The sequence below is a fragment of the Hirsutella rhossiliensis genome (genome assembly GCF_020360975.1).
Source record: "Hirsutella rhossiliensis strain HR02 chromosome Unknown scaffold00002, whole genome shotgun sequence".
Lineage (NCBI taxonomy): Eukaryota > Fungi > Ascomycota > Sordariomycetes > Hypocreales > Ophiocordycipitaceae > Hirsutella > Hirsutella rhossiliensis.
Window position 1 is genome coordinate 6973633 of NW_025408668.1, and position 11035 is coordinate 6984667.

The 11035-nt window shown below is 57.1% G+C and overlaps 4 protein-coding genes across 4 annotated transcripts; 1 reads left to right on the forward strand and 3 right to left on the reverse strand.

The window, feature by feature from the left end:
* Positions 1 to 27: 27 nt before the first annotated feature.
* On the reverse strand, positions 28 to 669 carry HRG_02466 (uncharacterized protein; the record flags this gene model as incomplete). The annotated part of the gene is made up of 3 exons (XM_044860937.1): positions 28 to 85; positions 159 to 446; positions 512 to 669. 3 exons carry the CDS (start codon positions 667 to 669, stop codon positions 28 to 30), a joined length of 504 nt encoding a protein of 167 aa, XP_044724570.1.
* Positions 670 to 1970: 1301 nt separating this feature from the next.
* On the reverse strand, positions 1971 to 2592 carry HRG_02467 (uncharacterized protein; the record flags this gene model as incomplete). Its single annotated transcript, XM_044860938.1, has 3 exons — positions 1971 to 2010; positions 2091 to 2345; positions 2438 to 2592. 3 exons carry the CDS (start codon positions 2590 to 2592, stop codon positions 1971 to 1973), a joined length of 450 nt encoding a protein of 149 aa, XP_044724571.1.
* A 1670-nt stretch (positions 2593 to 4262) lies between these two features.
* On the reverse strand, positions 4263 to 5406 carry HRG_02468 (uncharacterized protein; the record flags this gene model as incomplete). The annotated part of the gene is made up of 3 exons (XM_044860939.1): positions 4263 to 4287; positions 4342 to 5031; positions 5246 to 5406. The coding sequence occupies 3 exons, from the start codon at positions 5404 to 5406 to the stop codon at positions 4263 to 4265; spliced, it is 876 nt and encodes a 291-aa protein (XP_044724572.1).
* A 3743-nt stretch (positions 5407 to 9149) lies between these two features.
* HRG_02469 (uncharacterized protein) lies at positions 9150 to 9943 on the forward strand (the record flags this gene model as incomplete). The annotated part of the gene is made up of 3 exons (XM_044860940.1): positions 9150 to 9221; positions 9282 to 9515; positions 9578 to 9943. The coding sequence occupies 3 exons, from the start codon at positions 9150 to 9152 to the stop codon at positions 9941 to 9943; spliced, it is 672 nt and encodes a 223-aa protein (XP_044724573.1).
* Positions 9944 to 11035: the final 1092 nt, after the last annotated feature.

The window sequence follows — 11035 nt, forward strand, 5'->3', positions numbered from 1 at the left end:
GACACTCGACAGCGGCGCCGTGTGGCATCAATCGTCGTTGTCCAGCCAGGTCTGGAAGTCGTCTTCGTCAAAGTCGACGACTTGACTAGACGCATGTGTCAGCATGAGTCTCGCTTGACGTTTACCGAGAAGAGGGCGAGTGCGGCGAGTCAACGTACCTTCGGCCACGCTTGGCCTGCTTTTCCTTCTTGATAGTGGGAGTCTGCTGCTTCTCGATCTTGACTCTCTTGGATGGAGTCGCAGCAAGCTTGACGTCGTCACTGTCGCCGTCGGCATCGTCGTCGTCGTCCGGCTTCGCCTCGGCGAGCTTCTTGGCCGCCTTGGCCGCGGGCGCCTTGCGCTTGGCCGGGGTTGCAGAGGCCTTTTTGGGAGTTGATGGCGCGGAGCCGATGATGTCCCCGTGGCGAGTCTTGAAGTCCTTGAGGATCCTCTTGGTAAAGTGCTGGCTGGAAAGGGTCAGTGATGCCCAGGCCAAGAGAAAAGAGGAGCAGGGGAGAGAGAGTCAACTGACGACATGGCGTCTTTGGTGAAGGCATGGCCGATAGAATCCATGATGGCATGCGTCTTGGGCCAGTTGTACGTCACGCGTCCCTCCTGGCTAGCCATGATGACGGCGATGCAGAGGTCGCGCTCGGCGGTTGCGTCCCATTTCTTTTCTCCGCGGCCCATTGCGAAGGCGAGGTTGGCGCTGTTGAAGCTGGGTACTGGCGATCAACCCTTGTCGTCTATGCTTGTCGGAAGACTGGAGATGGAATGGCCAAGGAGGATGGGTGGAGGGTTGGGTTCAGAGGAGGACGAGAAAAGGGAAAAGCAGCACGCAACGCTTCTTCTGCGAGATGGGGACACAAAAGCGTTGCTGTGGAAAACGAGGCCACGGGCTAGGCTGTGGAACAGGCAACATGCGCGAGATTGATTGTGCTCAGGGTGCAGAGCGGTGACGGCTGGATCCTCGGGATGGCCTGATACGCAGGCAGGCAGATATTTCGTCAGCGGCTGTGTGTATGCATCCGGTGTGAGGCGGGAGCAAGAAGACGAGTCACTCAGGGACAGCTTGGCGAGGCTGGTCTACCAGCGGAGCGACGCGCCACCCCCCGAATCGATTCATGCCCTGGGCGTCGACGCAGGTGAACCCACCCTGTGCTGCAGCGAGCACTGGCCGGGCCCCCGTTGCCGGGCGGCTGCTGTTCCCGCCAGCCGGCCCTTTCGTGCTTCTCCCGAGCCCGCACTGCGAGGCTTGGGGTCCCCCCTGGAGGAGGGGGCAGTGAGGAAAAGGGGCCGACGGGCGGTATACGACGAGGGTACCCTGTCTTTACTGGTTCGTGCATGCCCAAGCGTCTCGTGAGAGGGCTTTTCTCCTTTTCTCGGAGCTCGAGGTTGCTAAGGGGTAGATGCTATGTTGTTGCAGCCTATGGCATGGCGTCAAGTCTGCTCCGGTCTTTGGTTTTGGCGTCTACCTGCGCCCCAGTTCAGGCACGTAGTGACTCCCATTTCCTCATCGCTTGTCTCTACTGGCATGGACGGTTCAGCAGAGCATGCGCATAAAGACTCTCCTCGCCAATGCCCCTATCCGGCAATCCGCACCAACGGTTCCCATCGTGGGCGAGGATAGCCCAGGTTCCGGAGAAAAGTCACACGCACGTAAACACGCAGTCACCCCTATCCATGATACACGGTACTGAAGTCTTGCGCCACGACAAGCCTTTACTTTGTTTGTAGAGCACCATGCCTCTCAAGGGCTCAAGCCTTGCGACAGCCCAGACGGGCTACGAGCACCATTGTGTGCGAAATCAACAAGCAAACATTCCCCCCAGTTCCTGTCCATCCCATGTCGGAGATTATCTTCCATCTTTCGTCTTGCACCCTGTCCGCCACATGTTCCCCCCTAGCTTCGTACAACCCGTTCGCAAAAGGGCCCTGGGCAGTGTCTTTTACCCAGAACCAGCTCCGTCCGAAGAGAGTGTTGCGAGGGCTTAAATTTCATCCTCAGAGTCGTCTGAGGCGGGCTCCGGCCTAGATGATGCGAGAGCAACGTTAATGGCGATCAAAACAGACAGAACAAAGGGAAACGGCTTAAGGGGAACACGACTTACACGGGCTCCTTCTTGACTCTTTTGTTCTTGGGAGTTTCCATCTTCACCTCGGCGTCCGGAGCCTCCCGCTTCAGATTCTTGACCTCGTCATCGTCCTCGACGGGAGTAAGCTCCCTGTTGCTGCGCTTGGAAGGCGTCTTTTTCTGGCGTCCCCCAGCCTTAGAGGGCGTCGTTTTCGTTGGAGTGCCACCTCCGCTGGAGGCGTTGACGATGCCACTGAGATCACGCCCCTTGCGGAGCTTTTGCACATGTTGGCTATCAAGACAAAAAAGGTCAGCACGCACAAATGTCAAGTAAGAGTCGAGAAAAATAAAAATAGATAAGCAAAAGAAAGCGGTCGCAAGCACTTGATGGCATCGTAAGAGTACGTGTAGCCCATGGCTTTCATCCGCTCCGTGACGAGTGTGATCATGCCCTTGTTTGGCTTGATCTCCTCGATAAACGCCAGCAGCAAGGCCTCGTGGGAGTTCGCATCCCAGCCTCGAGTGGTCTTGCCAGACATGGTTCCGTGGAAGGTGGGAGAAGCGAGTGGAGAGAGAGTTGTTGACAAGGGGTGTTTGAAAAAAATAGCAGGCGGATATTAAAGCGCCCCCAAATGTGTTGAAGAAAATGAAGAGGAGAGAGCGTGTGAAAAGAGAAACAATTTCGGAGTGGTTACTCCGGGAAACGAGGCGAACCGACGAGGCAACCGGTGCATGGAAAGAAAAGGCAAACAGCCAGCCATGGAGGAGGGCAAGGAAGGGGATATATGGACTGCGAGAGGCAGGGCATACCGAAGCGCGCTCTCGCTGAACGTGTAGCCCTTGACGCGCAGGTCGTCCATGACCTTTGCCCAGTCGCTGCTGGTCAGGTTGACGTGCTGAAACAAGGTGATGAGGATATCCTCGTGGACTTCGGGGCCCCATCGCATCGTCTGGCGGCTCATCTTTGCTCGCTTGGTTTTTCACCCCAGAGACCGAGGCCAAAGATGTTGGGTTCGATGTGGAGGTACGAATACGAAAATAGGCACTTGGTGGCGTCAAGAGAGGATAGAAGGCAGCAGGGATCAAAGAGGCAAGTGGAGGAGGCGGCGGCGCGTGCGAGCAGAGCAAGATTACAGGGCCGGTAAACGAGAGCAGGGGTGGTGGGCGTGTGTGGCGGCGAAGAGATAGGGACAGAGAGAGAGAGAGGCAAGAGTGTGTGTATATGAGAATGTGTGTGTGTGGGTGGGAGAAGAATAAAAAAACCACACGCGAGGCAAACGCGGTTCTGAGGCAGGGATTTGCACACTGGTGAAGCTGCTGCCCCAGACCGTACGGGATGACTCTGCCGTTGCGTTGACGGCCCGTTTGCGGCCAGCTGGCTCAAGCAACAGCAGCTCTATAGCAAGCCTGTGTGTGCAAGGTAGCCATGGAAGAATGGAACGCTGCGTCAAGCGGCCCCCAAGCAAGGATGGCCATGTACGAAGAGACCAAGAGAAGACACGGCCAAGTGAGGCCACCACGCAAAGACCGAAAATCGACCAAACGTACCGAATCGCCTCCCACGAAATCTCGTGCCCCTGCTTGCGCAGAGTCTCCTCGACCGAGTTCTTCATGCGTGGCGTGAGCCCGCCCGCCTGGTAGGCGGCCTCGTACAGGACGAGCGCCAGGTCCCCGAGGAAGGGCGCGTCGTGCCAGATGCCCGAGCTGCCCTTGGGAGGCATCGTTGCTGGATCCCTCTTTGGTTTCGCGAGGGTGGCTCCGTATATGCGTGTGTCTGTGCGATAGGGGTAAAACGGTGGCTGTTGAAGGGCTGCGTTCCGGTGTGTGGAGTGTTGATGAAGGAAAAAGAAGAAGCACGCTGCTCCAAAGGTCGGTGGTTGTGGTTTGCAGCTGGCAGCTGGTGCTTGAAGCCTGAGGGGGAAAAACCGACTGCTCGCTGTTCCAAGGCAGATAGCTACAGCAAACAAAATCCTGCTACGTACACGGCACCAGTGACCTGCAGCAAGGCCCCCTTTCTCAACGGTAGACTCCAACCCTCGGACAAGGCAGCAACTGCCGTACATGGCTATGAATAACGCCCAAAGATTTGACGCCTCCCAGGTATAGAACTGAAGGATATCATCGCATCTCAAACAACCAGGCACCTGCTGGCCGAAAGACCAGGGCAGCACCATGCCTCCCTTCCGCCCTTGCCCCTCCACCCACCAAACTAGGCCTCGTCGTAGTTGTCAAACCTTAACCAATGTTAGCCCCCGAGAAGCTATCCCCATTATTGAAAAAACACTCACTCGGACTCGTATTCATCCGCAGCACTTGGCCCGTTGTGCGCGGCGAGGGCCAACACCGCCTCGTCATCAAGAGCCTGCTCGTGCTCCACCTCGGCTTCGACATCCGGCACCTGCGGCTCCAGCTTCTGTCGCTTGGCCGGATGCTCGTCGTTGTCTTCAACTTGCTCTTCCGGCTCCAGTGGCCCGGCACTCTCAGCACCGTCGGCATCCACGTCGGCTTCTTCAATCTCCCCGCCCTGCGTGGTCGAGGCCGGTACTGGCTGGGCGCTGGGCGTACCCGTGACCGGTCCCGGTGGATCGTCAGGGGGGACTGCAGTCGGTGCCATAGGGATCTGCTGGCCGTTGGTGGGCCCCTCGTGAGGTTGCTGGGGCGGTCCAGGCTCCTGGCCCTGCTGCACTTGATCCGGGGCCGCGACTGGCACAGCGCCGAAGAAATGCCCCGTCACGGCGCCCGGGAAGGATCTCGACGCGGGGCTGGAAACTTGTCCAGGGACAGAGACGGGAACAGCATCGGCCTCTTGATTTGGTTGGTCGGGGACGTCCTGCTGCGACTTCCGAGGCCGGCCTCGTCCAGGGCCTGGTCTTCTGGTGATGGGATTCAGGGTCGGGTCGGTGCGTTTGGCATTTTCCGCCGTGACCCCGTTGGCGTCAGCCTTGTTCTGGGCCCGCCTCAGACCCTGGAAGTGTTGTCTGAGAGGTGTCAACATTTGTGCTGTCAAAGGAGTGACGATGAAGGTATGTGACATGTTGATTTGTTGGCGTGGTGTGGCTGCTGGCTGGCTGGCTTTGCGGTCATCCCGTATACTGAGCGGCTCATGGCGTTGCTTACAGAGAGCCCTCTCTACCCGAGCAAGCGCAGCATCGGCCAGGAGACAACAAAGGACAGGCTCGTAAGAGGACTTACCGGCATCCCTCATTGGTGAAGCCGTAGCCAAGAGTACGCATGTGGTTGCCAATGGTGGCCCATTCTGAGCCGCTGATGACGCCAATGTTCTTGACGGACAAAATGGTAAAGAATAAGTCCTTGTCTGCACGATCGTTCCAATTCTTGCTGCTCATGGCCATGTCACGCGACGAGTAGTGTGGGTCGTGACTCTCGGCGAGAAGTCGTTTGCGCTGGTCGAGGATAGGCAGTGTTAAGAGCAGATGCTGGATCAATGGCAAAATTGGTAGTGAGAAATTGGTAGGGGGGAGGGCTGAGGGGGGGGCGACTTACTTGGGCCAGAGGGGATCAAAGATGGTCCGTGCGCGGCGTCCTCGGGGGGCTGCAGACACGTGGAAAAGCCGGAGGCTGGGACAAGACTTGATCCGGCATCCGGGCTCGAGGAAAGCGACGCTGTGCAACTGCAACGTTCTGCCGGCGGGCGCAACCGTGAGTCTTGAGCAGCGGATTCTCGATGCGGCAGAGACGTGGCAGAGACGTAGCCGAGGTTGTGTGTGACATTGCCAGGCAAAACATGTGTGCGCAGTGCTGTACTGTAGCGGCCGCGGGTCCTTGATGGCAAGACTTAGCCGGGGCTGAAGCGTCGTTTAGCCGCCGTACGCCGCCATTCGACTCTCCCTGTGAGTGTCTCTCCCTCCGACAAGTGACCCCGTCTTATTATTTAAGGTCCCGTCCTCCTTGGCATCTCGGGCTGGCGCTGCAAGGTACGCGAGCCTTCCGCATGCCAATTTGATGCATTTCCCTGCACGCCGGCGGCACTTCAGCCTCCATACGACCACGAGAAAGTGAGCAGGCTTGTCGTTGGCCAATCTTGCCTGCTTGACCGCACGTCTACAGTGACGATTATCAGAGTGCAGAGTGGCTGAGAGAGGCCCTCGTACAAGGGAGATGACGCAAAAACACGCCGTTTGGCTGTACTCGACTCGTCGGCCGAGTCCATCATGCGCCCTGACGCCTTGTCTCGGTTTGCAGCAAAATTGGAGGCCACCGGGCGAAGAGTGGCCGTGGCGCGGATCCAACATGCAGATTCCTAGGATATTCTTCTGTTGCGCCGGTTGACTTGCATGTTTTGCTTTCACGGGGGAGCGGCCGAGAGCAACTCAGCCAACCGGATTGTACGAGCCTGCGCCTGCATTGTGCGGACGTGTGCAGAAGCAACTCCGTCCCAGCACAATGGCAGGTTGTGTGCCGAATGTCTGCCTCGAGGATGCAAGGAGAAGCAGCGAATGGAGTTTGCACCCCTCCTGCTCATCGGCGACAGTGTCCGCGACTCGGCAGCCACGACTCAGCCTCCTCCTGCCCGGGTACGCGCAAATAGAACAAGATGCAAGAAACATGTGCAACATATACGAAAGAGGAGGGATGAGGTGCTTTGATGGCACAGTACGAGGTACGAAACCTCTTGCACACCCGCGCTGCCTCGTGCTTACTTTTGATTACGCGGGAATACGCCTTCCGTGACAGCTAGCAGCCTAGCAAGAGCACCGACCGAGTCCCACACCAGGAACTTGGAAGGAGCTCTGAGCCCGTTGCCGAGTGGGCCCGCCCCGCCAAAGTGGTACGCAGTACGTATGTACGAAGTGGCATGCTCCGGAAGCGGGTGAGAAAAATAAAAAAGGACTCACGTGAGTTCGTGGCAACCTGGCGGCACCCTCGTCGCACGGGTCCCGCCGAGAGCGCGCGCCAGTCGCGTCTTCCAGACCACCTCTTGTGACCCCCTCCACGACGTTGCCTGTCGCCCACGCCCACGCCCGCCCATGGGCAGCGTCCAAACCTGCGCAAACGATATCAAATTCCGTCTGGGATGATTTGGCTAATTTTTCTCGCCTCTCGGGCGTTTCTGACGGTCAAAGCAGCCCTATTTGGGTGCCCGTTGAGCGCTGCAGTAGCTGCGACTTCGGCCCATCTTTGGATGATGCCACCAGCATTATCCACGAAAGGAGGGGGTGCGTTCTTGGCTGCCCCGGCCCCCATGGCCTGAGCATTTCCCCCCTCTCTCCCTCTTTGATCCTCTTCTCACCCCCTTTGCGTCCTTTGAAAAAAAAAAATCACTCGTAAAGGCTCCATCTCTCTCTCAGGCAGGACGCTGCAATTATAGCCAGACTGCGGCCCGGCGAGCAGCCTTTTGCTGCTAGGGCGCTGCTTCGGCCGTCGCTCATTTCAGGCAGCCGACCTGGTGAGACTGACCCGCCCCGTGCAAGTCGAGTGGCTCGGACGTACGCACGCATGGGTCATCGCACGCGGGCCCCGTCGAGGCGTCCATTCCGCCGCCATTCAATTGCATCATCTAGATGGCATCTTGGTCACTGCCCGCAAGGCGGCCGGCACTGTATATGGTTGTACGAGCGCCCAAGTGTCCTGCTGATCATGCTAATAAAACGGCATGCATATTCTATATATAATATGACTGCGGATGGGCTCTGCATTTATTTCATTTCATTTATGGTTTGCCTTGCCTTTGCCTTAATTATCCCCGGTACCATGAGTCACACCCATGGTTTCACACCTCTTCCTTGACCCCTGTCTTTGTTGGGCTCGTCTCGGTCTGCAAAATTTTCCCCTTCGGTCGCAAAGGTGGTGCATCTGAAGAGATGTGTACGGAGCATGCAAGTGAATGAAAGTCCTGCCGGTCTTTCCCATCTCCCTCCGGGGTAGCGAAATGAAGTTTTGCATGCCACCACCCCTGTGCGACGGGGGTAAAGCTCTGGCTCTGCCGGGCATGGCGTAGGGAAGCGAGTCCAAGCTGGTTGTTCGTCGCCCGTTCCAATGGCCACCAGTTGACACGCAAGCTGAAGTCAAAGCTTAAAGCGTGAGTGACAAAAATAAAGGATGGATGGTGGTGACGATGACTGTCTGTCCCCCCTCCCCCCCTTTCCTTTTCCTCTCTCACAGTTTTTTTTTTTTACTTTTCTCCCTTTGCTTCCCCCCTCTTTGAAGCAGTAGGTGGTCTCCCCGTGCCCGGCGAATGTTGAGAGTCGTTACCGGGTGGACCCCCAGCACACACACCCCGACTTCTTAGCGGCCGGGGCCCGCGCTGGGCAATGCTCGGCAGCCACTTTACGCGCTGAACGCCCCCCCCCTGGCCAACGTGGGCCACTGACACCACCACCACCACGGTCCGCCCACCACCACTTTACGCCATCCGGATGCTGCTCCCAGGCAACCGTGTGGCCCAAAGCTGGCTAAATTCGGGGGCCCGCACCCGCGACCCCAGACACCTTAAGGTGGCTCTGCAACTGGCTGCCGATTCGAGGCCATCATGGGGAGCTCCGCCCGCTCGGCCTGTTGGTTCCTGCATCCCTGCGTCCTCGCCTCGATGCCGCCGCCTTGTATTTAACTCGGCCTGTCGCCTCCTCCTCGCTCTGCCTGGCCCTCGTCGTGTTGCTACCCTTGCTCCTTTCTCTCTCGCCTCTCTTCTGCTCTCCCTTGGGAGCCCCTCGCTGCCTTGTTGGCCATCAGCTGTCGTGAACAAGGCCACCGTCAGACCTGCGGCCCCAATCTCTCTCCATTTCTCATCGGCTTTTCCTTTAACCTTCCCCCCCTCGACGGCCTGTCTCGGCCCCTTTCGTCCACCGTTGCACCCGATCCTCTCATTCATGCCGCCCGCCCGTCGCCTTGCCTTTCCTGTCCGACTGGAACACCACCGACGCTCACGCTGATTCACCTCGATTGCCGCCTTGAAGCACGTTTGCATCATCGCGATATATATCAGCCACCCTCTCGCCTCTCTCTTCTTCTTTCTGCTTCTTTTCCTCCCATTTATTCGCCTTGTCCGTCACCGACATCGTCTCTTGCTTGCGGCTCGCCTGCATACTTGTTCTTCCACCTGCATTCTTGCCTCCTCGTCTTCCGCTCAACCACCACCATGGTCCCCAACAGCGACAATACCATGGCTCGCTTCCTCTTCGCCATCCTGAAGCAAAAGGACCTCAAAGACGTGAGTGGTCGAGTCACATCTGGCTGACATGGGATGGATGGCATGCTGACTCTCGCCCAGATTGACTGGAACCGAGTCGCTCAAGATCCTGTCCTAAAGCAACCCATTTCGAACGGACATGCAGCCAGAATGCGATACGCTCGCTTTCGAGCCACCGTCACGGGCCACGAACCGCAGAAGAGGGCTTGCCAGGACGACAAGGCTCGCGTGACCAAGCCCAAGAAGGGCCAGCAGTCTCGAAAGAGCGTCACCATTAAGTCCGAATCGGCCCCCAGCCTGTCTTCGTATGCTCAGGTATGTCGAGACTACTCGATCCTTCCGGCTACTCGTACCAAGTTTCGCTAACGCTGTCACAGTATTCACCTGCCTCGGCCGCTTCTCCCTATACTTGCGACGCTCCCGACGACTTTCACGCTCGGTTTCTTACACCTTGCAGCGACGACATGTCGCACGTCATGTCCATTCGTCCAGCAGCCGTGGAGAGGGGATTTCACCCCGGTGGGCTCGCTCCAACAGCAAGTGTCAGCACAAGCCCCGACTACCTGAACCACACAGCCCCTTCACCAGTCTTCAGTGCCTTTGACGCTACCTACGACTTGGCTGGATACGAAGCCGGGTCCACGGATGGACAGCATGAACTCGGCAACCTCGGCCAGGCCCAACCTTCGATAGACTGTGGCCAAGCCTGGAACGATCGCTACCATGACGTGCAGCTGTTTTGATTCTCAACGCAGCTTGGCCGCCAGGATGGGGCGGCTGATGGTGGTTTGTGTACAAATGGGCGCACGGCGGATGTTCCTTTCTCTTCATGACCTCATGACAAAATATTTATCTTGAATGTACCTGGTAGTGAGGGACTCTTGCGCGGGAGCGTACTAGTTGGACACTGGGTAGGAGTTGAGTGTGAAAGGCCTCTAGTGAGTTGATACAACTAACTAGTCCCTATGCTGTTTACTATCAAGATACAGAAGAAAGGAAGAAAGAAAGAGAATCTACTACATAAGAGCATAACGGCATTTTATAGCTTCGAGCCAATGGAAGGTTCTAGAAGCTAGGCGGCGCAGCCGCCGTTAAAGCGGCTTGCCCGTTACATTACCTCCCTCCCTTCCAACGTTTCCTCTTCCGTGGGATTGTGGCAATCTGTGTGAAGATGACTTGAGAAGGTGACACTCTTTTGATGTTTCTTCCATTGCTTCCATGCATCAGTGTGTCGAATAGTGGCGAGGGGCTCCCACGTAGGCTGCGAGTAATCATGCCATTTTACGAGCACCTTCTTATGCGTACCTTCCATTCTTTCATCCAGAATTCTTTCGACAAGGTACATCTCTTGGCCGTCCACCAGCACCGGCGGGGCACTCTCTTGATTGATTTTCTGCGAAGGCAATGGGTCTCCAGGGACTGGCCGGAGTAGATCGACGTGAAAGACTGAATGGATGCGTCCAGGCACATCCAACCTGTAGGCATGTGGGCTGACTTCGGCGAGCACTTGATATTTGGCATGTAACCAATCGAGCTTCTTGCAGGGTCGCGATGTTTTGACATTTCTCAAGTTGAGGTATACCCAATCCCCAGGCTTGTATCTCGGTGCGGCCGTCCTGTGTTTGTTGGCTTGTGCTTGCTGTATTTCCTGGGCCATAGCTATCGCTGCTTGCGCAAACTCCGTGGCGTCCTGTAGTCTCTGAATGAAATCCTCCGCTGCAGCTTCTCCCTGTGTCGTGTCTTCCGTTCTTCGATGCTCAACTAACTGGATTGGCTCATTATGGTAGCCATGCATGAAGAAGAACGGACTCAGTCCGGTGGAGGTTGCTTCCCGC